Here is a 27,668-nt window from a genome sequence, read left to right on the forward strand (position 1 = left end):
GCTGTCGTGTTGTTAAATGGAGTCGGAGCAGTTGTTCAACAGAGGTTTGGGCAGGAACAGCTACAACAGCATCACCAGCGCCAGCAGCGACGAGGAGCTCCTCGATGGAGCCGGCGTCATCATGGACTTCCACACCACCGAAGACGACAACCTGCTGGACGGGGACGCGTCTCCAGGTACAGCAGACACACACCTGATGCTCTCTCACCGTCTCATGTCATGACCCGACCTGCTTTTGGTTGAATAACATGGACTTTCTGAGCAGATTCATGGTTTCTTTCTCTCTTTGGGTGCTTTTTAGTGATAGTTCTTTTTTTTTGTGTGCTAATGCTCGTTGTTTGTCTCAATATATATATATATATATATATATATATATATATATATATATATATTATATATTAGTTAACTACATTAGCACCTCTGAAACAACTTTCCTTTTCTGATGACATCATCAAGCCCTCTTGTGGTTTTAGCCCCTCCCCTCCAGCCATCTGGAGCCATTATAATACATAACTCCTCATTTTCATGATCCAGTGTTTATTTTTTAATATTAAATATTTGTTTTCACTCAGAAAATACAGCACATTTTGGAAATGATATGGAATCTGAAAGCAGTTTGATATAAAATGTGTGTTAGTATCTTACAGTGACTGTTGTCTACAACACTGTGGTCCATCATAACAGCATGAGAAATGCTGCATGAACCACAGCTCAGCCACAAGTTGTTATTTTTAACATGCATGATGTGATATCATTTGTGGTTGATATGCAATGTGTAATATTTGCACATGTTCATATTTCCGTGGCTAAAGTTCAGGTGTTACCTTTCAAAGGTTTGGGGACTGTACATTTTATGTTTTTGACTGGAGTCTGTTTTGCTCATCAGGCTACATTTATTTCATTAAAAAACAGTAAAAATCCGAAAATTTTTTGAAATATTGTTACTATAAAAAAGAAAAGTTTTCTATTTGAATACATAGTAAAAGTGTTGTTTATTTCTGTCATTACTCCAGTCTTTGCATTACATGATCCTTCAGAAATCAGTCTAATATGCTGATTTGCTGTTCAAGAAACATTTATTTTCTCTGTATTCTTTGATGAATAGGAACTTCAGAATAACCACATTCATTTGAAATATAAATATTTTGTAACATGATTTCTGAGATGTGGAATCTAGTCATAAAAAGGAAATTTGTAAAATTTTTGAAACATCAAAAGTAGGTCAGTACACTTAAACCAAATGGCAATATAGTGTTATTGTTGTTTTATATCTATATAGTGATTTCAGCGTCTGAAATGAACACATAAACATAATCAAAAGAGAGTCACTTAATGAGCATTTTACCATTTCTTGAAGTAAAACTATCATCATATCAAATATACACAGAAACCTAAAATTATTATTAAAACTTTATTTTTAAATACTTATTTACCAGAAATTTAAACCAGAAATATTATTTAATGTAATGATAGTAGTCAAGGCACCCTTATTCATATAGCGCTTTTAACAATACAGATTGTGACAAGCAACTGAACAACATTAAATAGGAAAATAGTGTCAATAATGCAAAAAGATATTTCATCATTGAATTCAGTGATGTCATCATCCAGCTCAGTTCAGTTCAAATATTATTTGTGCAATATAGTAGACAGATATCGCTGAAAATTAAGTACTACTACTTCTACTAATATTATTCAAACATTATTTTTAAAGGCATATTTACCTGAATTTAAACCAGAAATAAAACCACATAGTCATAAGACTAAACAACAATGGAAAAATATTATAAAAAAACAACAATATAATATATCAATAAATGAGTATATAAAGGACTAATGATTATTATAAAGGATTATATGATTAAATGGAATAATGAAATGATTAAATTATTATAAATGAATGAAGAATAAATTAATAAAATAAAAAAAAGTAAAACAACACAAATGCATGATTGCTCTCTTGAAGCAAAACACACACAGTTTGCACTCAAGGATCCTCAGATCCTTCATAATTCATACTTGCTGAATAAAATGTGCCACTTTACTGAGTGTGACTCGTCGGACGTCAACAGCCTGGTGATTTTGGTGGTTTGGCACACAAATGCACTGCTATTGGGGTTTCTGACTGCAGGACACACAACAGCTTCTTCTGTGAGTGTGTGTCATTATTAAAGCAGTGGGATGACAACATGCATGAAAACATTGTTGTAGAGTTTTGCGGCTAAGAGGTTATGAGATCTGAGAAAGGCAGCTCATTATTCATGAGTGTCTCTGCCAGCAGCAGAGTATTAAAGTCCTGCAGACTTTTGTTTGCTGGATCACAACAAGAGCTTTGTGTACGTGTAACAGCAAGGAGTCGCCTTTCAGTGTCATTCTCAGACAAACTCTCATTCAGAAACCTTTAACTACTGGGGTGCCCTCAGGGCTCAGTTCTTGGACCAACTTCTCTTTTCTGTCTAAATGGGCATCATAAGGTTCTGACATTGAGAAACATGGCTTTTCATATAACTGCTATGCTGATGAACTTCAACTGTACCTGTACGTCTACCGACGGTAGCTGCTTGCATCTCTGCTTGTCTAACACAAAGTCTCTCTGAAACTTATTCACAACGGCTATCGGCCCCGCCCCACTCATCACAAACTTGATGCAGTTAGACTTTTTGAGTCATCTCAACAATAGTTTTCTAGTTCTTCTCAGTTAAAGATACTTTAAAGTTGGTGTAAATTTATTCACTCATGCGATGCTGATTGTCTTATTTAGCTAAGATAAACATTCTTGTCACAGCAACTGAAACATCATTTATTTCCTTATTCATATAGCGCTTTTAACAATACAGATTCACATTCTACACAAACTATCTGTGCGGCTCTGGACTCTGAGCATAACTTGTTTTTCTATAACAAACTATTAAATATTTGACAATAGTTTGATTTATATTTAATTTAATTACATTAATGTTATAAGCTGAGATTTTAGGCTACAATAAATATTTTAACTGCTACCTATGTGAAAGGTACAACTGCTGTAAAAAGCACCTTATTTGTTTAAAGTGTTTGCAAACCAAATGTTATTACACTTTCGTTCATATAGCAGTAGGCCTACTTCTAAAATGGAAGAAAAGTGCGCAATACAATATTTTTGAATGCATTATTAGTTTTTTCGCATAATGCGATTAATTGCAATTAATCAAATGCAATAATGCGATTAATCGTGATTTTAAAAAATGTAACCGTTGCCCTAATAAAAGGCAACCACATTATAGATTTTGTTTATTTACGAATGACAAACTTAGTATAAAACGTAGACAACATTGTCTTTGCTTGTAAAACAAATGAATCTACAGTAAGAAACTGAACATCCTCTAGGCCTCAAAACTAAACACAAACCTCTGCAATCATAGTTTAAAAATGAGCTCTTTAAATCAAAGTACAACAAATAATGAACAATAATGACAAACGACCAACAAAAAAGTTTAAATTAAGTCAGCAAACATCAAACAATAATCCTATAACAGTAAATGCATCATTTATTCATGCTGCACTGCATGCTGGGAACTTACAAAGCCTTTATTTCAACAATATGCAATACTTTGTTCAGACTAGTTGTCTAACTGTGTTTGACTCGTTGGCACAACATTTGGGGTAATTGTGTTGGCCTGACAAGGGTTTTTATGTAGTTTCAAGAAAAGAGCATTTTGTAGTATTTGAGACTCCAAAAGGTTTTGTGAAAAACTGGAAAATGTGCAGTTGCATTTGTTACAGTGCTGATGGGAAATCAGGTGTAATTAGCGTGACGTAACGAGCCAGTTCGACCAGAAACATCTGAGTGAAATATGTCTTGGCTTAAAAGAAAGAAATGGCGCATGGGAACCAGTCCGGCTGCCCTGTCAGCATGAAGGCGGCGCTTCAGGAAGTTTGGGCTGACTTGCACCGGTTGTTGTGTGTGACAGCGTGTCAGATGCGGGTCGTGAGGGTGTTTGGTTTCCAGTGAGCGGCGTGTGTGTGTGTGTGTGGGGCGCTGATGTCATGTCAAGCTGAAAACACTAACCGGACTGAGACTGTGATTGCTGCTTTGATTTAAACACCATAATAAAAGCCAGTGGGTGACTGATCACATGGTCCAGAGCGGTTACCTGGCAGCAGCAGGACTATTGTTCAGGTAAATGGAGATTTTGTGGTGTGTGTGTTTGGTCACGTTTGGTTTGCTGTGTTCGCTGCTGATTCTTGCTCTGTCCTAGATACTGGAGTGAATCTATGAGATTATTTTGAGGCGGTCTACTTTGTTGGGCACTGAAATAAGGCACCAGGTGTGTGTGTGTGTAACAGGTGGCAGTGAACAGATGTAGTTGAGTGTATTTAATGATCAACTTTGGCTATGTTCAGCAGAAAACTACCTTTCGTTCTTGAATCACTGTGCAAAACTTCAAATTTATGATTCTCTTGTGCGTTCGTGTGTGTGTGTGTGTGTGTTTGTGTGTTGATTTCTGTACATTAAATTAGTAAATTATACTAATGTATGTATAATTAATTATTTTATAAATGTGAATCTTATTGCATAATTGCATGATCTAATTACATGATTAAATGATTAGAATATATATATATATATATATATATATATATATATATATATATATATATATATATATATAGGGATTATTAATCATTTAATTACACAATCAGCATTTATATAAATATTTAATAATATTAAAATATATAATAATTTATAACTATATAGTTAGGTGTAATATGTGCATTATTATGATTATATTATTTTATATAATATAAATTTTATAATATAAATGAATCTATAATAATTTAAGCTAATAAGTATAATATGCATATTTTATGATTATTTAAACTATACGTGTGTGGGTGTGTGTAAAAGTTATTAAATAATAATTTTATATGCACTTACTATTTATTTAAATATTTATTATTATTATTATTATTATGGTTGTTAAAAAATCTTAAATAATTTATATTTTTAAAAAATGTGTCTTGAATAATTTATGTAATAATTTATAGAATGAAGTGTTATAAAAACTTGCTTTGTGTACTGTGTTAGTATTAACGACACTTGTCATGGCACTTGCTTATTATTGTTCTTTTGTTGGTTTTGATTGCTTCTCATAATTTGTAAGTCGAATTGGATAAATGTGTGCAAGTGTGTGTGTGTGTTTTGAAATGGTCGAAGGCTTTTGAGTGCTGCTTTCATGTCGTAGTTTGGCTGAAATATCTCTGATATTCAAGAAGCGCTTATATGTATTTTGTGCACATTATTGTTGTTTTTTTACGTATGAAATTGGAAGGCATCGTAGTATTATTCCAGCGTTTTATGAGGGGCACAGTAAACAGAACGCGCTGACGTCACTAGCTGTCGCAGCGACGCGCTGGAGTGACGCAATCACGCTCGTGTTCTGCTCATGGCTGACGCCGCCGTCGCCGCTGCTCGAGCTCGCCCGTGATCCGCGGATCGCTGTGATCGGTATGGAGGAGGAGGACTCCGTCGACCCGTATCTCCCGTATGACGGCGGAGGGGACACGATCCCCCTGCACGAGCTCCGCGGCGCAGGTACACGCTCGCTGCACGCGATCAATGTCACTGATGCTCTGGGTGTGTTTGTTTGTGTGACAGCTTTCCACGCAATAATTAGCGCATGATGCATTGCAGTCATCGTAAACGTGTCGCATTCGTCACACACACACACGCAGCGAGACAACACACATTCATATCTATATGTATTCAGTGTGTTAATGCTGCGTGTATGATATCAGAATTAATAACGTGCGTGTTTTCTTGATTCTTTATGTCGTGCGTATCTTCTGTGGCTTGCACTTGTTCTGCTTTACTACAGGCCCAAGATCAGTTAAATCAGCCTTTACTTTATAGCAAATATCTTAACATATTATAAACACTGTGTTATTGTGTTATCCCAAGGTGCCTGTTGTGTATTTCTGATGTCAGGGATAATGTATAAATATAAACCTTAAACCTAAAACTGAAAAATAATCAATATATATTTTAAAGAATGATTAAAATAAGGAATAAAAATCCTAAAACTTAAAAATGTTAAATCTAATTTATAATCTGGATCTGGGTTATAATTGTCTCTCGGTGAAGCTGCAGTAAAGCCGGCTGAGATGTTGCATTCGTCTGTCATTCATAATTCATAACTCATATTGGTTTCAACAGGAGAGACTTGTTGCTGTAGTGTGCGTGCAGTAATGCATTAATGCAGGATGAAAGCCGCAGGACTTGAGGAATAATCCATCACGTTCTCTCAGAGGCGCCTCGCACCGATCCTCATATGTCTGTGAAATCTGTCACTAGTCTTCATGATGTTTTCTGTACGTGTGCTTGGATCTTCTGCTCACGCAACGCATCACATGCATCTTAACCACTGATCTATAATATGCAGGAGAAATGACTTTAGCATTGAAAAGAGCATCAGCTGTTGATGAGTCAGTAATGTACAGCAGAGCACTAATATTAGACTGAATCGCTTCCTAATCACCATTGATTGGCTGGCAATGTTGTCTTCTAGTCAAACCCTGCAGAGGCTGAGCCAAACACTTAACCCTAAACCGGTTTCTAAAGAAAGTGTGATTTGTCATTTGTTGTGCATCGACGAATTGGTTAAACGAGTCATTTTTTGTCATCCCTCTGATTAATAGATTGCTAGTAAAGCTGTAAGCTAATGCTATGAACGCACTGCAAGCATGTATTCTCAATGAGCATTTTTGTTTCTACTTCAAACATTAAAAGGTCTGGCGGTGCAGCGGTGCAGGTGTCATGCATTGTTGTTGTTGTTGCTGTTTTGGGTCTTTTAGTTTAGTTTTTAATTATTAGTGAGGCATATTTTCATTGCGTGCTGGTCTAGATGTTGATCTCTGCTGTTTTCTCCTCGTCACATGACGTGCAAATACATGTGTTTATATTTGTAAGATGTTACACATTTTGTAAAAACAAACAAATAATGTAAGGGTTTCCAGTAGGTCATTTATGCGCGTGACCTGGTTCGGTGTCAGCTGTGTTTTCCTTTGGTTTGTCTCTAGAAAAGGGAAGCGTGTACAAGTGTGTGTTTCTCTAGCGTGTGAGGTTGTCGTTGGTTCGTGCCTGGCTGGATCTGAGTGGAAAAGCTGATTAGCTGCTGATTATCAGCTGACGAAACATGCGTCCAGACGACCCAGATCTCTGCTTTCATTAAGTGCAGCCAACAAAAAAGCTGTTGTAAAGACTGTTGGACATGTGGTTCTGCTGCCTCAGAGAGTCCAGTCACTCACTTGAGTGATTCATTAAGGTTTGCTCAATTCACTAGCCACAGCTAAGAAATGCTAAATAGTTAGGGTGTAACGATTCACTTCTTTTCCCGATGCAATGATTACGAATCCTGCTGATGCAAATGCAGTAATCTTAAAAAAATAGATAGATTTTTGATGAATCATTAGCTTCAGTCAAGATAATTCACTCACCCTCAGGCCAAACACAATGTGCATGAGTTTGTTTGTTCATCAGAACAGATTTGGAGAAATGTAGCATTACATCACTTGCTCATCAATGGATGCTCGCAGTGAATGGGTGCCGTCAGAATGAGAGTCCAAACAGCTGATGAAAACATCATAATAATCCACTCCAGTCCATTAAGACATTTTTATCTTCAAACTCAAACGGAGTCATATTTTAGGCAGGCGCATTCGAAGATAAAAATGTCTTCATGATGGATTTGTTTATTGCAGACATGTATCTTTTCGCTTCACAAGTCATTAACTGATGGACTGGAGTGATGTGGATTATTGTGATGTTTTTATCAGCTGTTTGGATTCTCATTCTGACGGCACCCATTCACTGCAGAGCACCCATTGGTGAGCAAGTGATGTAATGCTACATTAAACATTAGGAGAAGCATTTCAGTAATCCTTTGAATGCATTTAGAAAATGAGAATCAAATTGACTCTTGTGAATCAGATTTAACTGAGTCATTCTGAAAACCTGTGAATTGATTCGACCCAAAGATTCACACCAACTACGGCTCTTCTGAAAGCAGTTCTGTGTGTGTGTGTGTGTGTGTCTGTGTGTTTAGGGTCGAACTACGCCATGTCTAACGGAGGGGGCGGAGCTGGGGCCAGTAGCTCCACCCACCTGCTGGATCTGCTGGAGGAGCCCATTCCAGGAGTGGGAACCTACGACGACTTCCACACCATCGACTGGGTCCGAGAGAAGTGCAAAGACCGAGAGCGACACCGCAAGGTAACGCACCCGCTGCTATCATCGCCTTCTGTGGCTGTGACAGAAACATTCAGTAGTTTGATGGCACACTAATACTATATACTAGTGGTCGACCAATATAGGTTTTTGAGAAAATTTAAATCATTTGACAATGGATTAAAAAATAAATGTGTAAAATAACATAATAATATAAGTGTGTATTTGCTTAATGCTGACAGCAAACGAGAAAGTATTATAATGTTTGCCTTTCTATTACTAATAATATAAAAGCAATCATTATAATAATACTTGTATACATTAATTCCTTTGTTTATCCATTCTATCTGATTATTAGACAGACATCTATTCGTATTAGTCAAAATTGTTAACAACGACAAAATAAAAGTCCCACCTCAAACACATCGGCCAAGCAGAAAAACGTATCGGTTGATACTGATATTTAAAAAATGCCAAATATCAGCCGATATATTCATCGACCACTACTATATCCACCTTTTTCCTCAACGCGGAAGTAAGCGTATGGGTGAGACTTTCGTTTCATTAGCAGATATAGGTAAATAACGAGGAGAATAACAACGTGCAGCAAACGGTAAAACCGCTTGCATTACAAACCAGTGTGTTCTTAATTAAGATTAAACAGATTAAAACAATATGATAGGACACATCAATTATCAGTATCAAGCAGCAAAACTAACTGATTTGTATAGCTAAAAATAGCTGGACGCAAATGAGACCGGAAGCTACACCCATATAATTTACAAATGGCGGCGCCCAGTTTCACGTCAGGAAAAAGGTGGATACAGTTGTCAACATTTGAAGTGGATTCAAAAAAATCATCAAAATTGTCCTAAAACTGAAAACCACTGTGTTCTTGTGTTAGGACAACTTAGATTTTTTTGTTTTTCACTTCAAATGTACTTTATCACAATATAGTTTTTTTATTATTATTATTATTCTAATGAATTAAAAACTTCACAGAGGAACCCAATTTCATTCATTCTCAATTAGTTTATTCATTAATTTAAATTTTGGTTGTTTATTTTATTTATTTATGCATACATTCATGGAAACTTGAAGTCAATCTTAAGGTTTTTTTTTACTTGCTTTTTTATTAATGTTAAATAATAATTTCTGATTCATTATTTACTTAATTAAACAATTTTTAATAGATTTTTGTTTATTTACTTGAATAACTTTGAATATATATATATATATATTTTTGCTTTTGGAAACTACCTCAATCTATATTTAATGTGTTATTTTTTAATTTTTTTTCAGTGTGCATTTATTTTATTTTCAAAACTTCATGGATACAAACGACAGGATCAATCATAATGAATGAATAATAAAAGTGCATATTATATAATATTTGAAAATCAGTAATACAACAAATACAATGTAAACTAGTTTTCTCCTTGTTCATCAACGTCTATTCATTTATTTATGATTTATTATTGATTAATTATAATTTAATATAATTTATTTTATTTGTTTGTTACGGTGCTAGTGCCACTCTAAGCTAATTTTCTAGAGCACATATATTCAAGCTTAGAACATTTGAATGGAGGTTATTTTAGGCAAATGAACTTCCTGCTTAGCTGGAAGTGATACTGTGGTTTGCAAACTGACCAGCTGCAGGGATCACGTCTGCAGATCCAGAATCAGCTATCATGGTTTCTCCATCTGTGTAGATCAACAGTAAAAAGAAGGAATCAGCGTGGGAATTCACCAAGAGTCTGTACGACGCCTGGTCCGGGTGGCTAGTGGTCACGCTAACAGGACTAGCATCGGGTAAACACACACACACTCTTACAGTTTCACTCTAGCAGCTGTTCTTTCATTCACTTTCACACTGAGCCGCCCACTATATAGTCTCTCTCTCTCACACACACACACACACACACACACTGCATCAAAGGAAACTGAGGTCGTCAGATACTAGCGTAAACGACACTGTAACTCAGAATATCACTGACTGGAAACACTCATTGTATGTAGATGAGCTGAGTAAAGCTAGTCTGCAGTGTGGAGAATCACAGGGGAGTTTTGTTAACTTGGTTGAAGATATTTCTCTCTAAATGCAGTCCCCGGATGATGTTTGGAGTGACTCAGAAGCAGAAGCGGCTCTGTTGTCAGACTCGTTCAGAGCAGTGGTGGTTAATGCAGGTCCTGAGGACACACTGCTGTCTCTCTCGGTCACTTCACGGAGCACGACTCAACGCTGAGGATAGTTTCTACTCGCCCTGACACAGAAAATAAAATAGATGTTGCTCTCATTGTGTTTGACCCTGTTCTCTTCTATTCTAATAAATACGCTCATATGACACCAATATTTTAGATGGCAGTTCAATTTTACAATTCTCAATTCGGAATAAAAATACAAATGAATTAATGCTTTAGGTATTCTTTAGGTTCTTCACTGTATACATTAGATCTAGATTAATAATTGTTAAAGCTACAAAAGTTATTCAGCTAATACCAGTGAGAGAGTTTTATTTTTTTTCATATTAACATTAAGGACACATCTGTTTTAACATAAATTAGCTTTGAAAACTTTGTTTTTGAAAGACTTCTCTTCTGCTCACCGAGGCTGCATTTATTTGATCAAAAATAGTGAATTAGAATTAATAATGTGAAATATTATTATAGTTTAAAACAACTGTTTTCTATTCCAACATATGTTAAAATATAATTAAAAAAAATGTTCCTCCACCAACCTCAATATCATGGTCACTTAAACACACACACACACACACCTTTGAGCTGTAAGTCATGGTTTAATCTTCTGAACACATTATGCTGAGCTTGGCTTATTTCTGAATTCACCCTGAGCTTGATCATTTGTGTTTCTTCAATCAGAGCAGAAAGTCTTGAATTCATACAGTCATGCCATTAAATTAATATCTTCCTCCGTACTTATGTTTTTCAAAATAAATGTCTAAACAATCTTACTTTTTTTGATGCATTCTCAAAAATGAGGAAAATAAATGAATTTAAACAACTGTAGTATGAAGAGGGTGTGAATACTTTCTGAATGCACGGAGTAGATTTCTATAATTTGGCATCTAGATCATAAAGTCTGCTCTTCTCCCTGGTTCCCTCAGGAGCGTTAGCTGGAGTGATCGACATCGCGGCCGACTGGCTGAACGATCTGAAGGAGGGCGTGTGTCTCAGTGCCATGTGGTTTAATCACGAGCAGTGCTGCTGGGACTCCAACGAGACCACCTTCGCCGAGAGAGACAAGTGTCCTCAGTGGAAGACGTGGGCCGAGCTGATTCTGGGTCAGGCCGAGGTCAGTGTCACACTCTGCACACACTGCTGTTCAAACCTTGGAGGTCTGTAGCGTTTCCTAAGAGAGGAATGGAGACTCCTATTCATCAGGGATGCATTCAATTGATCTGAAGTGATGGTAAAACATTTCTAATGTCAAAAACATTATATGAACATTGTTCTTTGAACTGTTTTTTAACATTGATAATAATCAGAAATGTGTCGAGCAGTATATTAGAATGATTTCTGAAGATCATGAATGATACTGGAAATTCAGCTTTACATCACAGGAATAAATTATATTTTGAAATGTATTAAAATATAAAGTAGTTATTTTAAGTAGTAAAAATATTTCACAATTTAACTGTAGTAATTTTACAGTACAAAGCATTAATGTTATATTAATAATGCCTTCTATTCTTGCTGGTTAGCAACAGCAAATTGAATGCACCGCACTGATGTCACATGATGACATGAGAAATGCAGATATACACATTGACGGCAGGAAGGACAGCGTATTATAGCCCTCAGGTCCTACGCCTTCCATAGATGATATAAATACATTTAGGCTGTGCAACTCAATGATTGTGTGTGAATAGACTTTTAACCAGAATAACAAGAAATGTTTTTGAACCGAATCACCTTCCCTGCCTTTAAAACTGGTTTCACCTCATATGTTTTACAATTTGGTGACCAGTTTTTCTAGTGGGACATTATTGACATGTTACAGCTAATCCCTAGGCTAACATTTTTATATTATTAGAAAACCTACTTACTAAGACAGGTTGACAAATCTCAAATTAAATAGTTTCTTTAAAATGGTCTTTCAGTTCAGTAAAAGGCTACTGAAGACTGAATGCTGAAAATTCAGCTTTTCGTCACGGGAATAAATTGCATTTTAAAATACATTTCACAATGGGATCAGTTATTTGAAATCGTAATAATATTTCACAATATTACTGATTTTACTGTATTTTTAATTAAATAAACGCAGCCTTGGTGAACTGAAGAGACTTTAGTTCACACAGATGAATGGATGCTGATGGTTTTATTAATGGCTCTGGTGTTTTGTGCTCTAGGGTCCAGGCTCTTATATAATGAACTACTTCATGTTCACGTTTTGGGCGCTGTCCTTCGCCTTCCTGGCCGTGTCTCTGGTGAAGGTGTTTGCTCCGTACGCCTGCGGCTCTGGAATACCTGAGGTAATCCTCAACATCACCCGTTTAGATCAGACATTGTCTCCAGACAGGTTTTACCTCCGATTTCACAATCAGTCAGATTTTTGGGAAACCAGTTTTGCTTGTCAGACATTATCGACGTATTAATCATTTTTTATTATTATTAAAAAAGGTTGTCAAATGCTATATTAAATGAATAGCTGTTTGAACTCTCTTTGAGCTTTAGGAGAAGGTCTTTCCTTGATGCTTTATTTGCTGTGAGTGTTTGTTATAAGCAGCAGATGATATAATTTAGTCCAGAGTGGTTTTATTCTGTCAAACAAAGAGAAGACATTTTCCATGAATACTGGACGATGTTTATGAAAGAAGCTGTGCAGCCTTGTCTTGTCCACCTTGTTGCTTTATTTTTATTCAATGATTTAAAATTACATTAATTTATATTTATCATCTAAATATATGCAGGGTATCAGGGGTGCATCATTGATCAAAAAAGATGCATAGAATAGTTTTTATTTTTATAAAACACGGTTGATAATCAAAGTGTTGATTTTTCTTCAATGATAAACATGTATTTCCTGTAAAGTAGAGAGAAGTATTTTTATGATCATTTTTCTCAGCTCGGCAAATAAAATAATTTAGGGGGAATTATTAGGGTAATTAACTAAAGCTAAAACTATCTTGAAAAAAAAAAAAACTTGAAATGACATTTTTTTTAAAGATGTAAAAAAATTACTATATATAGGCATGTTAAAAAATAATAAATAGAAATAAAATGACAAAATTACTAAAACATTTAAATGGAAAAAAATAATAAAAAATAAATATATATATATATATATATATATATAATTTATTTATTTATTTATATAATTATTATTAATATTATTATATTTATTTGTGGGAAATTCAGGTGTAATTTTAATTGTTTAAAGAATACATATTTAACAGTTATCAAAAACATTAGATTTGTGCCTCTAATGCAGTAAAAGTCATTTCCAGTGGAAAGTGTCTGATGATATTTGATTGTAATCACTCATTGATGATGTGTATCGTGTGTTTTGTACTCATAGCTGACGTCTTGGTCTCTCTCTCTCTCTTCTGTCCTGCAGATCAAAACCATCCTGAGCGGCTTCATCATCCGTGGGTATCTGGGCAAGTGGACGCTGATGATAAAGACCATCACTCTGGTTCTGGCCGTGGCGTCGGGCCTCAGTCTGGGGAAGGAAGGTCCTCTGGTCCACGTGGCCTGCTGCTGCGGAAACATCTTTTCCTACCTCTTCCCCAAATACAGCAAAAACGAGGCCAAGAAAAGAGAGGTCGGACACCATTAGTGGCTAAACAGAAACCTTTCGTCCTGTGTTTCTTCTGTCCGTAACTCTGTGTGTGTGTGTGTGTCTCTGCGAGCAGGTTTTGTCGGCGGCGTCGGCTGCTGGTGTGTCTGTGGCTTTCGGGGCTCCTATAGGAGGAGTTCTCTTCAGTCTGGAGGAGGTCAGTCTATTAAAATTGTGAAGTATTATTAGAATTAAAAATAACCGTTTTCTGTGTGACTATACTATGGCTGCACGATTAATTGAATCGAATAGCTCTGCCATCATGAAAGACATGAGAACACATGACAATATCACATTTAATAACGCTTTAACTTCCCTCTCTCTCTCAGGTGAGTTATTACTTCCCTCTGAAGACTCTGTGGCGCTCGTTCTTCGCGGCTCTGGTGGCGGCGTTCGTGCTGCGCTCCATCAACCCGTTCGGAAACAGTCGTCTGGTGCTGTTTTACGTGGAGTACCACACGCCCTGGTATCTGTTCGAGCTCTTCCCCTTCATCCTGCTGGGGGTGTTCGGAGGCCTGTGGGGGGCATTCTTCATCCGGGCAAACATCGCCTGGTGCCGCCGCCGCAAGTCCACACGCTTCGGTACATACATGACGCTCGCATTAGTGCCAGTGTTTTAGTTACATTCATAACCCAGACCCGGTTTCACAGACGGGGCTTAGACTAAACCAGGATTAGGCTAAAGTTCAATTAGGACATTTAAGTCATTTTTTATTAATATGCCTTAGAAAAAACATTACTGGTGTGCATCTTGAGACAAAACAAAGGCAGTGATATATTTTAAGATCAGTCAGTGCACGTTTCTTTCAGCTGAAACAGCAATGACTTCTGTTTTAGTCTGGGACTACTATGGTCTGTGTTTATGAATCCGCTCAAATGTTAGCGTGAAATTGATGTTTTAAAATGCAGTCAGTACTTTTGACGACACTACATACACGATTAAGGGTTTTGTTAAGATTTAGTGGCCAGTTTATTTAAATATTATGACAACAAAAATAATAAGTATTTTTATTTAATGGCCATAAAATGTTAATAAAATCTGCTCTCTCCATTTTGTTTATTACAGATTTTTTTTTATTTCCATTTAATTAGCAAAATTTTTTAAGTGTACATTTAGATTTTACATTTGTATTTGTTTTTAACAGAATACAGATCTCTTTTCTTTTATTTAAGTGTTATGACTATAACATTCAAAAAAGTATATTTTATTTGTGTCTTTACCAAATGTTTTAACAAACAGTTTTTGCTATTGCTAAATCATATTATCTAAATCATAAAGTTTTTGTAATTTTGTTGTTTTTGTCATTTTTATTTGTTTTTGTTTTTCAAAATACGTCTGTTTGTTTTAAGTTTTTATTTTTAGTTTATTCTTTTTCATTTACTTTAGTTTAAAATAAACTTGGACTTAAACTACACAAACATTTTTAGTAGTTAAAGTAGTTAAATTAAACTACTGCGAAAATTTTAATGTATATATATATATATTATTTTAAGCAATGTTAATTGTATATAGGAATAATTTTATAAGAGCATGATTTTTAGGTAGGTATCCGGTGTTGGAGGTGATCACAGTCGCTGCCATCACGGCCATCGTGGCGTTCCCGAACCCGTACACGCGGCAGAACACCAGCGAGCTGATCAAAGAGCTGTTCACGGACTGCGGCCCGCTGGAGTCGTCTCAGCTCTGCCAGTACCGCAGCCAGATGAACGGCAGTCAGGCGTACCCCGCGGGATCGGACGCCGCCGCCACCCCCGGAGTCTACTCGGCCATGTGGCAGCTCAGCCTGGCGCTCATCTTCAAAATCATCATGACCATATTCACCTTTGGACTCAAGGTCAGAAAACAGTGCCTGTGTTTGCATTTCTGTTGTGATGTCACTATTTTATGTATCTCTGAGGGGAACTGTCTTTAGCATTTATTTACTTAAGTTTGTGTGGTATTTTCTTTTCATCTTGCTTCTGAACGATGCATATTAAAATAGTGTTTATAAGCACCGCTCTGCTTTGTTTACAGCGGTAACCAGGGAAACACTGTATCATTGCTGTTCATAAGCGCAGTTCTGCTTTGTTTACAGCGATAACCAAGGCAACACTGTATCATTGCTGTTAGGGCTGTGCGATATGGACAAAAAAAACCTATCACGATTTTTTTATCAATTTTGCGATTTCGATTTTAATCACGATTTTGTCATAAATGCATTCGGCATAATTTTTAAACATATTTCCAAAAGAAAACCAATGAAAGCTTTATCAAATGTCTCTAGAACAGACATAAGTCAAAATAATCACTAAGTAAAGATGTCAAACAAAATGTCTACACATATGGAAAAAATAAAAAAATAAAATAAAACCGTGTTCAGGGATCTTTTCTTTTTTTTTTCTCCATGCATTGGTCATAGAGCTCACTGTAGCGGTACCTCAGGTGTTATATGTTTTGCCCAATATACTTATTGCCCAAGGGTCATGTACTCCTTCTGCAGTGCGTATACAGTAATTTATGTGTAAGCGGTTCAGAAGCAGCAACGAGAGTGCATTATTGTAACGCGAAAGCACATTAAAATAATGCGCGAGCGCGAATCTTTCCACTCGCACCAGTGATGCGCGGGTCAATGCCTACTATATAAATGACAAAGGTTTAATTGGCATTTTTATTTCAAAGGATCCGACCGACAGTGAGCCGAATATCATTAAAAATATTTTTGATGACTCGTAACCGCGGGCACCCGCTCATTTTGGATCAACCCGCGCGTCACTGACTTGCACGCAGATTTCCTTTGCTCTGTTATCAAAACCAGATGCGCGTGCTCAGATCATAGACTGTATAAGGCTCAGATACATGCTGACTTACAATGTGTCTCCTCTCATTCAACCTGTGTCCTGTGAACTCACAACTCTCTCTGCGCTCACGCGCAAGATATTAAATCTTTTCGCACCTTTCCATTTATAACCTTTTCTTTTCTCATCTTTTTACTGCGTGCAGTGTGAACGTTCTGCTCCGTTAACATGGCTCAAAAAAACCAAAAAGGCTGCGCATCACAGACAGTGTGTGTGAACCTGGAGTTAGGCATATGCCCAGTCTGCTCTGCTCTCGCGCTCCACTCAGGTGCGCTGCATTCTGATTGGTTCAGATAACATACTGCAGGAGGTCAGGGCCGCGGAAAATCGTGCTATAAAGCGATTTAGAAATCGTGCACACTCAAATCGCGATTTCATTTTGATTTCGATTAATCGCACAGCCCTAATTAACAGTTCTGCTTTGTTTATAGCGGTAACCGGGGAAACACTGTATCATTGCTGTTCATAAGCGCAGTTCTGCTTTGTTTACAGCGGTAACCGGGGAAACACTGTATCATTGCTGTTCATAAGCGCAGCTCTGCTTTGTTTACAGCGGTAACCGGGGAAACACTGTATCATTGCTGTTCATAAGCGCAGCTCTGCTTTGTTTATAGCGGTAACCGGGGAAACACTGTATCATTGCTGTTCATAAGTGTAGCTCTGTTTTGTTTACAGCGGTAACCGGGGAAACACTGTATCATTGCTGTTCATAAGTGCCACCTGCTGGTAGAGAGTGAATCTGCATCTCATTTAACTCATCTGTTGTTTCCTGTGCAGGGGTGTATAGTGCGACATTATGTTGCACTTGCTACGAAATAACTGGTCTGTGCAATGGATACATTTACCACTGTAGCACACGTGCAGTACAGTTTTGCATGTTCGTAACACATCCGTTAAATAGGATGAAGTCATTTTGTTGTGCTTGTTTGTTTGTGTGTGAGATTGATTATACTTAGTAGTTAGGGGTGTGCGATATGATGATTTTTGATCGTGGACCTGTCTCCATGATTTGCTTTTCAAGAAATACTGTTGTATTGTATTGTATTGCATGTTTTTCTAGTGATGTGTCTTGTGTGTTTGCTGTGATCAGGTGCCGTCAGGTCTGTTCATCCCCAGTATGGCCATCGGGGCGATCGCAGGGCGTATCGTGGGCATCGCTGTGGAGCAGCTGGCGTATTATCATCACGACTGGTTTCTGTTCAGAGAGTGGTGTGAGGTGGGCGCCGACTGCATCACGCCGGGACTCTATGCCATGGTGGGCGCCGCGGCCTGTCTGGGTGTGTACACATGCATAACCTTTTCTCTTCTGCAGACTAGGGATGGGCGATGTGGACTTAAATACATATTGCGATCATTTCCGATATTTATTGCGAGAACAATCAATGATGATAATTCAGAGAATCTTCTGCATCGACTAAGTGACAAAGAAAATCCTGTTACTTTAGAGAAAAGTATTATCTTTCCTATTTTTACCCTAGTCAAGTCAAGCCACCTTTATGAATATATAGCGCTTTTAACAGTACAGATTGTGTCAAAGCAGCTTTACAGTGTCTAAGAGGAAAAGAGTGTGGCAATAATGCAAAAGGACAATAGTAAACACACAGTTTTCAGTTAAGGTTAGTTCATCATTGAATTTACAGATATATGTGACACTGGAGCACAAAACCAGTCTTAAGTCTCAGGGGTAGATTTGTAGCAATAGCAATAATACATTGTATGTCAAAATTATCCATTTTTCTTTTATGCCAAAAATCATTAGGATATTAAGTAAAAATCATGTTTTGCGAAGACTCTCTAATAACCTGTGGTGTTTGTTTGGTGTTTGTGTAGGCGGCGTGACGCGGATGACGGTGTCTCTGGTGGTCATCGTGTTCGAGCTGACCGGTGGGCTGGAGTACATCGTTCCTCTCATGGCGGCAGTGATGACCAGCAAATGGGTCGGCGATGCTTTCGGGAGGGAGGGGATCTACGAAGCCCACATCCGTCTGAACGGTTACCCCTTCCTGGACGCGAAGGAAGAGTTCACACACACCACACTTGCGCGGGAAGTGATGCGTCCGCGGCGTAACGACCCACCGCTGGCCGTGCTGACGCAGGACGACATGACGCTCGCCGAGCTGCAGAACATCATGTCCCAAACCAGCTGCAACGGCTTCCCCGTCATCGTCTCCAAAGAGTCGCAGAGACTGGTGGGATTCGCGCTGCGCAGGGATATAACCATCGCTATAGGTGAGAGATCTTCACGCCAGTCTTCAGTGTCACAGGATCCTTCAGAAAACATTCTGATATACTGATTTGCTGCTTAAGAAACATTTATTAACATCAATGTTAAAAACATTTCTGCTGCTTCATATTTTTATGCAAACTGTGAAACATATTTATTCCGGATTCTTTGATGAAAAGAAAGTTATTTTGAAATGGAAGTCTTTTTAACATTTATAAATGTATTTACTGACACTTTTGATCAATTTGATCAATTTAATGCATCCTTTAAAATTTTGATTAAAAAAAAGTACCATTTGTTTTTAATAATTAAAAAAAATATCTTAATTGTATTTATTTGTATTTTTTTTATTTTTACAGATTTGTTTATCTATTTTACATTTTAGGGCTATAAAAAAAACATAAAATAACTATTAAAGATGTACTGACCCCAAACTTTATGTAAAGGTATAATTTAAAATCTTTGTCCCATCATAATACGCATTTTAAATAAGAATTGCTATGAAAATAATCTTTATTCTTTGCTTAATTTTTTTCTTGTCTATATATGGTGTAAAATATCTTCCAGAGATGTTTTCACGAAGTTCTCCCATCATAATTTATTATCTTGCTGTAGAAACACACATCAGAGTTTCTCTGTCCACAAATACTCATTTCTCTTCTCTTCAGAAAACACTCGGCGTAAGCAGGAGGGAATAATGCTGAACTCGCGGGTGTATTTTACCCAGCATGCCCCGACCCTCCCAGCCGACAGCCCTCGGCCGCTGAAGCTGCGCAGCATCCTGGACATGAGCCCCTTCACCGTCACCGACCACACGCCCATGGAGATCGTGGTGGACATCTTCCGCAAGCTCGGCCTGCGCCAGTGCCTCGTGACGCACAACGGGTGAGTGTCTCTCACACACACACACACACACACACACACACACACACGTCTGCTGATGAGCTTCACTCGAGGCGATACACGTCTGAGGATTCACATGCCTCTCAGCTGCTAGTCTCCTGCTAAACCACTGACGAAGCACACACACACACACACTCTCTCTCACACACACACACACTCGCTCACACACACTCACGCACGCTCACACACACACACGCACTCTCACAAACACACACACACATTCACGCACACTCTCACACACACTCACGCACGCTCACACACACACGCACTCTCACATACACACACACACACATTCACGCACACTCTCATACACACTCACGCAGTCACACACACGCACACTCTCACACACACTCACACTCTCGCACTCACATATACACACACACTCACACTCACACTCACAGAGCCTTCACCGGACCCAGTCGAGCTGATGATACTGAACATTCGCAGTGAGTTTACCCAGGATGCAGAAATGTTTAAAGCTTTTATTTGTACATTTTAAGTTCACTAAAAGTGTGTTTTTAAATTGGATTCAAAATCTCACATTGTCTTGAGACTTGTAAGTATAAACAATTACAGTTGAGTTAATCTTCAGTTACAATTTTTGCATTAATTACTTTTTTTCTAAATAGGTTTCTTATGTTCATCAAGATTGGAGTAATAAATGTTATTTAAAGATGCATTAAGATTTCACAGTATTACTGTTTTTACTGTATTTTTGATCCAAAAAAAGTGGCCAAACTTTTTCATTATTATTATGATCTCATTTTATTTTAATTTTATTTTTTACATTAATCTAAATTAAATTCATATTTATGCATTTACTAGATTTTTTTTTTAATCCAAAGCAATTTATTTACCAGAAGTTAAATTACAGTTAATGTAGTTTAGTTTACTGTAGATAACATTTTATTACTGTTTTAATGATTAAGCCCAGCTAATTTAAGGCCTTGGAGTATTTCATCTTTTTTATTACAATTTAATGTTGTAGTTTTGTCCTTTTGCTTAAAATAGGAAATGTTAAAGCGTCCTGCCTTCTGTAGCACATTCAATAACTTGAATAAAACCCACAGTCTTTGCTTAAATGCAGTGTAATGCAATGCGAAGATGTTTTGCATTTATTACTGCAATTTAAAAAGTAACATTAATTTTATAATAAAGTAGCTCTCCAGACTCCTGATTTAATCACAGATTCATGTTTGTTTCCCACACACACAGTGCTGGCTGATAATTCAAATTTGATTCTGTTCAGTTCATTTGTTGAATTGCAACTCAGCACCTGATTATTTTGATGATCTCCGTAAATTCTGTTCATATTGCTTCTGTTGTCTTGTTACTTTTATGTTGTTTTGATTTCTATTTGTACTTGAGTTGTCAGTGTATTTTTTTGTTGCTGAGTGATGGTCGTCACGGTGTGTGTTGCAGGATTTTATTGGGCATCATCACAAAGAAGAATATTTTAGAACATCTGGAAGAGCTCAAGCAGCACGTGGAGCCCTTGGTGATTAGCCCCGCCCATGCCCCGCCCACTCTGCCTGTTAGGCCCCGCCTCTTAGGAGGGACGCATGAAACTTGAGTGAAAAAAAAATGAACGTTCTGGATGATGGTTGCCCTAAAATACCAAAGTTGCAATTTCAGCTAGTTAGAGATAAATTAAATATACATTTAGCATTTAAGTGAGTTGGATAAATGTATTCTTATTTCCATTCGCTGATGTCTGCACGCGTTTTTATACCACCTAACTCTGAAATTGATCTTTTGAAATTAAATGCAAAAACGTATTGTGTGATTAAAACTTATTTAGCAGTTCTTTCGAGGTGGAACTGTCCTGTATGTGGGGTCCAAACACTAAATAACGTGCATCAATTTGAGGCCAGTTACGCATAGGATTATTTCACTCAAGAATGAAAATTTGTTGAAAATGTATTCACCCTCAGACCATCCAAGATGCTTGTTTTATCAGAACAGATGTTGAGAAATGTAGCATTATATCTCTGGCTCTGCAATGGATGCTCTGTAGTGAATGGGTGCCGTCAGACTGAGACTCCAAACAGCAATCCACACCACTCCAGTCCATCAGTTAATGACTTGTGAAGCAAAAAGATGCATGTTTGTAGGAAACAAACCCATCATTAAGGTGTTTTAGCTTCAAACCCTTGCTTCTAGCCAAAATATGTGTTTGTAATCAATAATATTGTTTCTCCAGTGGAAAAAGTCCATCCCTGTTGTCCCCTCACATTTTAAATTTGTAAGTTTTGAACTATTTGTTTGTAAATGATGCTTGATCTGTGCATATTTCTCTCCTGATTCAGACAAGACCACTTTTTTTTTTTTTTTTTACTATGGATTCGAGACTTTTTATAGAAGCAAACTGTTTAATTTTAGCTGGAAGCAATGGTTTAATTATAATTCTAAATATCTTAATGTTAGATTTGTTTCTTACAAACACAGCTTTTCTATTCAAACTGATGGACTGGAGTGGTGTGGATTGCTTGTGATGTTTTTATCAGCTGTTTGGACTCATTCTGACGGCACCCATCCACCGCAGAGCATCCATTGCTGAGCAAGTGACTTAATGCTAAATTTCCCCATATCCTTTCTGATGAAGAAGCAACCTCATCTACATCATAGAAGTGTTCAGCAGTTTTTCAGGTTTGGGTGAACTGTTCCTTTAAGAAAGTCAATTTTGATGTCATCGTTTATAAACAACACTTTCATTAGTGAAGCAAGAATAAGATTATAAAGTATGAAGTTAAAAGCGTTTTGGACCCTGCTTCCCGGACATTATTCCTCTGCAGACATCATGTTTCTTGTAAGATTTGCTTTCACTCAGATCGTTGCTCCTGTCCTCGGCCGTCCCTGCAGGGTTAGTCTAGTGTCACATTAGCCGTGGTGTCTTTGAAACGCCCCTTTCTTTCAGTTCTGTATTGTGCACGTGTACTCACAAAGCACATATAATACACATGCCGTGATGTCCTTCATCTGATTTTGATTTATTTGTTTTTTCCCCCTTTTGTTTATTGCTAAATTCCTCTGGGGGCGCCTGGTCTGCGTCCGCTGGGCTACAGATCGATGACATCTGACCCCTCGCGCAGCTCCGCCCTTAAACGATTGGCGAGTAACTGTCATGTGTAGCGGACTCCTTCACCAACATATGTACTCATCTCTGTAGTCATAGTAGTTATTAGGACGCTGTGTCGATTTGGTGTGACTCTAGAATCCTAGCACTTGTAGTATATAGTCAGCAGTCCCTCAAGTCCCACACCTTGTCCTCTTGTCTGACGTTCAACCTTTTCACTTTCTTCCTGTCGCAAACATCTTGCAGGCATTTCACCAACATTTCACAAAGGTTTGACAATCATTTCACGAGCGTTCCTTGCCTCTTATTTGGATGGACTCTCGCAATCCCAGCTCTTGTCAAAATTGTCACACCTTTTTTTCTGACACAAACTGTCATCAGGCTTAAATCCCCTTTAAATCAAAAGCAAAATCAAGAGCATCTTTAGTTAACCTGCACTTTAATTCAAATTTCGATCCAGAAATTAGTGTTTGGGTAGAGATACTGTATCTAGAAAATAGTGTTTGGGGTAAAGCGTTATGTAATCACATTGTTTTAAAAGTAACATGCATTTTTAATATACTCTATAATGCTATAATAATGTAACTTTTTTGCACAAATAAGATAAAAGAACAAAGTAAAAGTAACAATGTGATTTTATATATATATTTTTTAAATGTAATACTTTAAGAATATTGTAACGCTACTTTAATACATAATTTTAACATTTTGTGAAAATAAATTAGTTTTTGGGTACAGATACTTTCCATTTAGAAAAACAGTGATGCGGGAAAAGTGTCACATAACGCATCACATTAATTTAGAAGTAATGTCACTAGTTACGCAAAGTATCACAGTAGCTTCTGCATTATATTGTGAATTCAAAATTGTGCTTTTATACACTTAACTAATTAACATACAAAAGTAGGAGAATTTTAAATTTTAATTTGCTTTTTTTTTTAAATAAAGTAACACCTACTGTAATGCACATAATGTGATTGCTGTAGAAGCAGCCTGATGCTAGTTAGAAAAAAAATTATTACTATTTTGAATTCACACAAAAATGCACAAGTTGCTTCTGTACATGCAAAAATGATTTTAACGAATTGATTTTTTTAATTGATTTTTTTATACTTTTTATAATGCAGCACCTACTGTTTGCCAGTAATATGCTTACATTGCACATAACATTTTGTTGAACACCTAGCTATATTTTGAAAGTTTATAGAGGAATAATTAGCATTTAGGTACAGATACCTTATTCACTTAGAAAATTACTGTTACAGGTAAAGCGTTACAAGTAACATTTAACAATCACGCAGTTATTAAAGTAACATGCTGGTAGTTACATAAATTATCGCATTATTTAATTAACATTTTAATGGCCAAGTTACTTTTGTACAAGTAATTAACGCACAAACGTAGGGGAAAATTAAGACTGTGATTTTATATATATATTATTTATTTATTTATTATTTTTTTAAAGTAATGCTTTTGTATATGTGAAACAACTACTGTAATGGAAGGACATTTCAAGACTCTGTCTTTGCTGCAAATGCGTGATCTGACAAAAAAAATAAAAAATTCTTGCACTTTTTGTGAGTGGAGTAATGTAATGCATTTTCAGCTCATTGCACTTTTTCAAGTAACGTTCCCCAACACTGTAAACAAACAAAATGCACAATGTCTATACAGTCCATCCTTTGAAATATGCTCTTGAATTTGTGTTAGGAAAAATAACTTCACTTTCTCATTCTCTAAGGCCAGAGTGTGTGGATGAGATGGAGGCGTTCACGCACTCTTTCACTTCTGTTTTCGCGAAACACTTGCTTCTCACTGTTTAGGTACTGCCGGCTCATAGAAATAACGTAGCGTTTCCTGCACTGTAACACAGCAGAATCTTCCACACTCTCTGCCTTCCTTCAAACCGGAGACTGTCAGCCGTCTGTTGCCAAGACTGAAGTATGGAGTCATCAAAATTGGAGCAAAGATTTGATATAGAGTCAAAACGAGAATTACACAAAATGCATTTCGTTGGGACATCCTTGCAAAACTTGGCAACAGAAGACGTCAGTGCTCTGCAAACGTGTCAAAGATGCACTAGTAAATTTCTCTACCTTTCTGTCTCTGTTTTTTTAGGCGCCTCCTTGGTATTATTACAAAAAAAGATATCCTTCGTCATATGGCCCAGATGGCAAACCAAGACCCAGAGTCCATAATGTTCAACTAGCATCCTCCTCTTCCCGCTACGAGGAAGATGAGAGTGAAGAGGAGGTCCGTTTACTGGACAGCTCATCCCTCTGACCACACGCCCCTATGGTACCCCAAAACGCCCAAGTACAAAACAAAAGACACTACACCAGACGGGACCCCACCCTGGTCACATCCTCTGGATACTTGCACAAGACTCCAAAACAAGTCTTTCGAGGCAGAACCTGGTTGCTTGAAAAACTTTAAGAGTTTTGGGAGAAGCTTAGAGTCTTGGACGCCCCAAAAGGAGGAACTTTCTCCAAACGCTAACACGCTAGACTAACTCTCACACGCGCATGCAAAAACACCCAAGACACCTCACGGGACCTGCTTGTTTGACCTTGTTTGACCTCAAGCCTGAGAAAATGCATCCTAGAGAGGTGAAAGGTCAAGATGAACCGCTGGAAACAAAGCGAGGAGGGACCCTTCGCCGCAGACCCCCATGACCCTCACTGCCCCACCACATCCCAAAATGGACTCTATAACCTTCTTTACTTGTGTGTGTGTGTGTGTGTGAGAGATACAAGGAAGACGGTGAATGAGATCGTGTTTGAACGCGCCCCATCATTCCAGTCGGGATCTGATGCTGTGAAGCCGAAGAAATGTTGTAAAGTGTACCGTACGTAATGGATACATTGCGAATGATCCATAAGGCTCAAGTATTCAGCACTGCGAAAAGATCAAGCATACAAGCGTGGGTTTTGTGCTACCTAGTGAAAGGATGTTGGGAGGAGAACAGGGTGTACGTCGTCTTAATTAATAGTCTTCAATCTCAACACTACGACGGCCAGTCTTAACCGCAGTGGGATTGTAGGTAACGAGCCAGGTCTCTGGGTGCCCACACTTTATGAAGTTTTGTGCTGTTCGTTACTAGGAATGGAAAAACAAGACGCTTTTCTTTTACAGCTGCTATCTTGGCTATTATATTTAAATGTACTAAGCAACTCATAGTTTGAAAATCAAAAAATGTGACTTGACTGACTTTTTTTTTTTTTTACTTTGCAAACAAGAATTAATGTTTAACCTGGTGAATGTTGGCTCCAGTGCGGTTTAAATTTGCCACTCTCATTCTCTTGTATGCTCACATTTCGTCCCATGTGATATAACCCATGTGTCTACTGCTGTTCATCCTCGTCTGAATAATCAAATGTTTGATTGCCCTGAAATCATACATTAAACATCTCAAATTGTATATCCGCATCAGATCCAGGTCGTATTTCCTTCCAAAATAAAACATGTATTTTGTCTAATGAAAATTAAGCCCATTTTGAGACCATCATTATTCAAATGCATATTTTACCCCTGAATTATTTTATGTGAAACAATATTGGTCCCAGTACTGATCCATCAAGCTAAATTGTTATAAAAACCATGTCAAAATGCATATAAAAAAAACTTGGTCCAAAAACCAAGTTTCATTAAGCTAAAAAGAATTTGCATTTTAATATAAGGCTAAAATATGACCCAGACAAAAACAACTAAACTGTTTTTGGAGATGCCAGATGATTCAGATTCAGGCACGACTGCACAGTTTCGTATTGGAACTGAAAAAGCGATAATGAAATTTGATGATGAAACTAGTTCATTTGTGCTTGCTACTGTTGGCCCCTTCATTTTTTCCTAAGATATCCATGGCACAGTTTTGTGTAAATTTGACACTTGTGGTAACCATTGCTGTATGTTAAACTGCATATACTAACCTACCACTACCATCTGTTGTTTTTAAATTTCATTTTGAATAGCGTATTTGCATGGTCATTTCTTTTCCTAAACAAGGCCGAAGTGTTGTCTTTCAACTAACTGGTGAAATTCTGTCCTTTTGCTTTATTTCCATGTGACTGGAATTAGAACCTCCCCCCGCTGATTGATTGACAGTAAATGAGCTGTGTGGGCGGGGCTTCTGTGTTCTCATTTGATGTTCCTTTGTTAATCAGTGAAGAAAACAAAAATGTTGTTATATATTGATCTAATTTTTTTATTTATACTAGTGCTAGAGTTGTACAATATGGAGAATTTTATGTATGATTGATGGTTTGATTGTACATTAAAAAAAAAAAAATGTAAAGATTAAATTGTTTTAAATGAAGTGTTAGATCCTGTGTCTTCGTCTCTCAGACTGTGAACGGTGATGACGACCGTAAGCTCAGACCTCGAGACTGCGTGTTGAGACACTGGGAGTCAGGGAGTATGAAATCATCAGCTTTAACGTTTATTAACTGACATGTCACAGGAAGTTAAATTTGCTGCTGTAATGTTTTTACATGAGTAAAGAGTTTGTCCGGATGCAGACGGAGAATTGCGTTCTACCTAAAAGGTAATGTTTTAAAATGCGTGCACTCAAGCGTTTTTGGATCGAACAAAAAACGTTTATTTTTACAGCTGTTATTAGAAA

General features: G+C 37.3%; 1 protein-coding gene across 5 annotated transcripts; it reads left to right on the forward strand.

Annotated features, from left to right (window-relative positions):
* On the forward strand, nucleotides 1-27,362 carry LOC113087731 (H(+)/Cl(-) exchange transporter 3). 5 transcript variants are annotated; one of them, XM_026255645.1, is made up of 14 exons: nucleotides 1-176; nucleotides 8,085-8,251; nucleotides 9,922-10,021; nucleotides 11,335-11,522; nucleotides 12,580-12,702; nucleotides 13,788-13,994; nucleotides 14,086-14,166; nucleotides 14,339-14,591; nucleotides 15,552-15,844; nucleotides 17,935-18,121; nucleotides 18,675-19,073; nucleotides 19,737-19,953; nucleotides 21,394-21,469; nucleotides 25,166-27,362. In XM_026255645.1, exons 1-14 carry the CDS (start codon nucleotides 17-19, stop codon nucleotides 25,328-25,330), a joined length of 2,616 nt encoding a protein of 871 aa, XP_026111430.1. In that variant the 5' UTR covers nucleotides 1-16; the 3' UTR covers nucleotides 25,331-27,362. The 5 variants fall into 5 exon arrangements, with proteins under 5 accessions (XP_026111430.1, XP_026111432.1, XP_026111433.1 ...); XM_026255648.1 differs by lacking the exon at nucleotides 1-176 and adding an exon at nucleotides 4,004-4,159; XM_026255646.1 differs by lacking the exon at nucleotides 1-176 and adding an exon at nucleotides 5,406-5,575.
* Nucleotides 27,363-27,668: the final 306 nt, after the last annotated feature.

Source organism: Carassius auratus, unplaced genomic scaffold (assembly GCF_003368295.1).
Source record: "Carassius auratus strain Wakin unplaced genomic scaffold, ASM336829v1 scaf_tig00045262, whole genome shotgun sequence".
In the NCBI taxonomy this organism is placed as follows: Eukaryota; Metazoa; Chordata; class Actinopteri; order Cypriniformes; family Cyprinidae; genus Carassius; species Carassius auratus.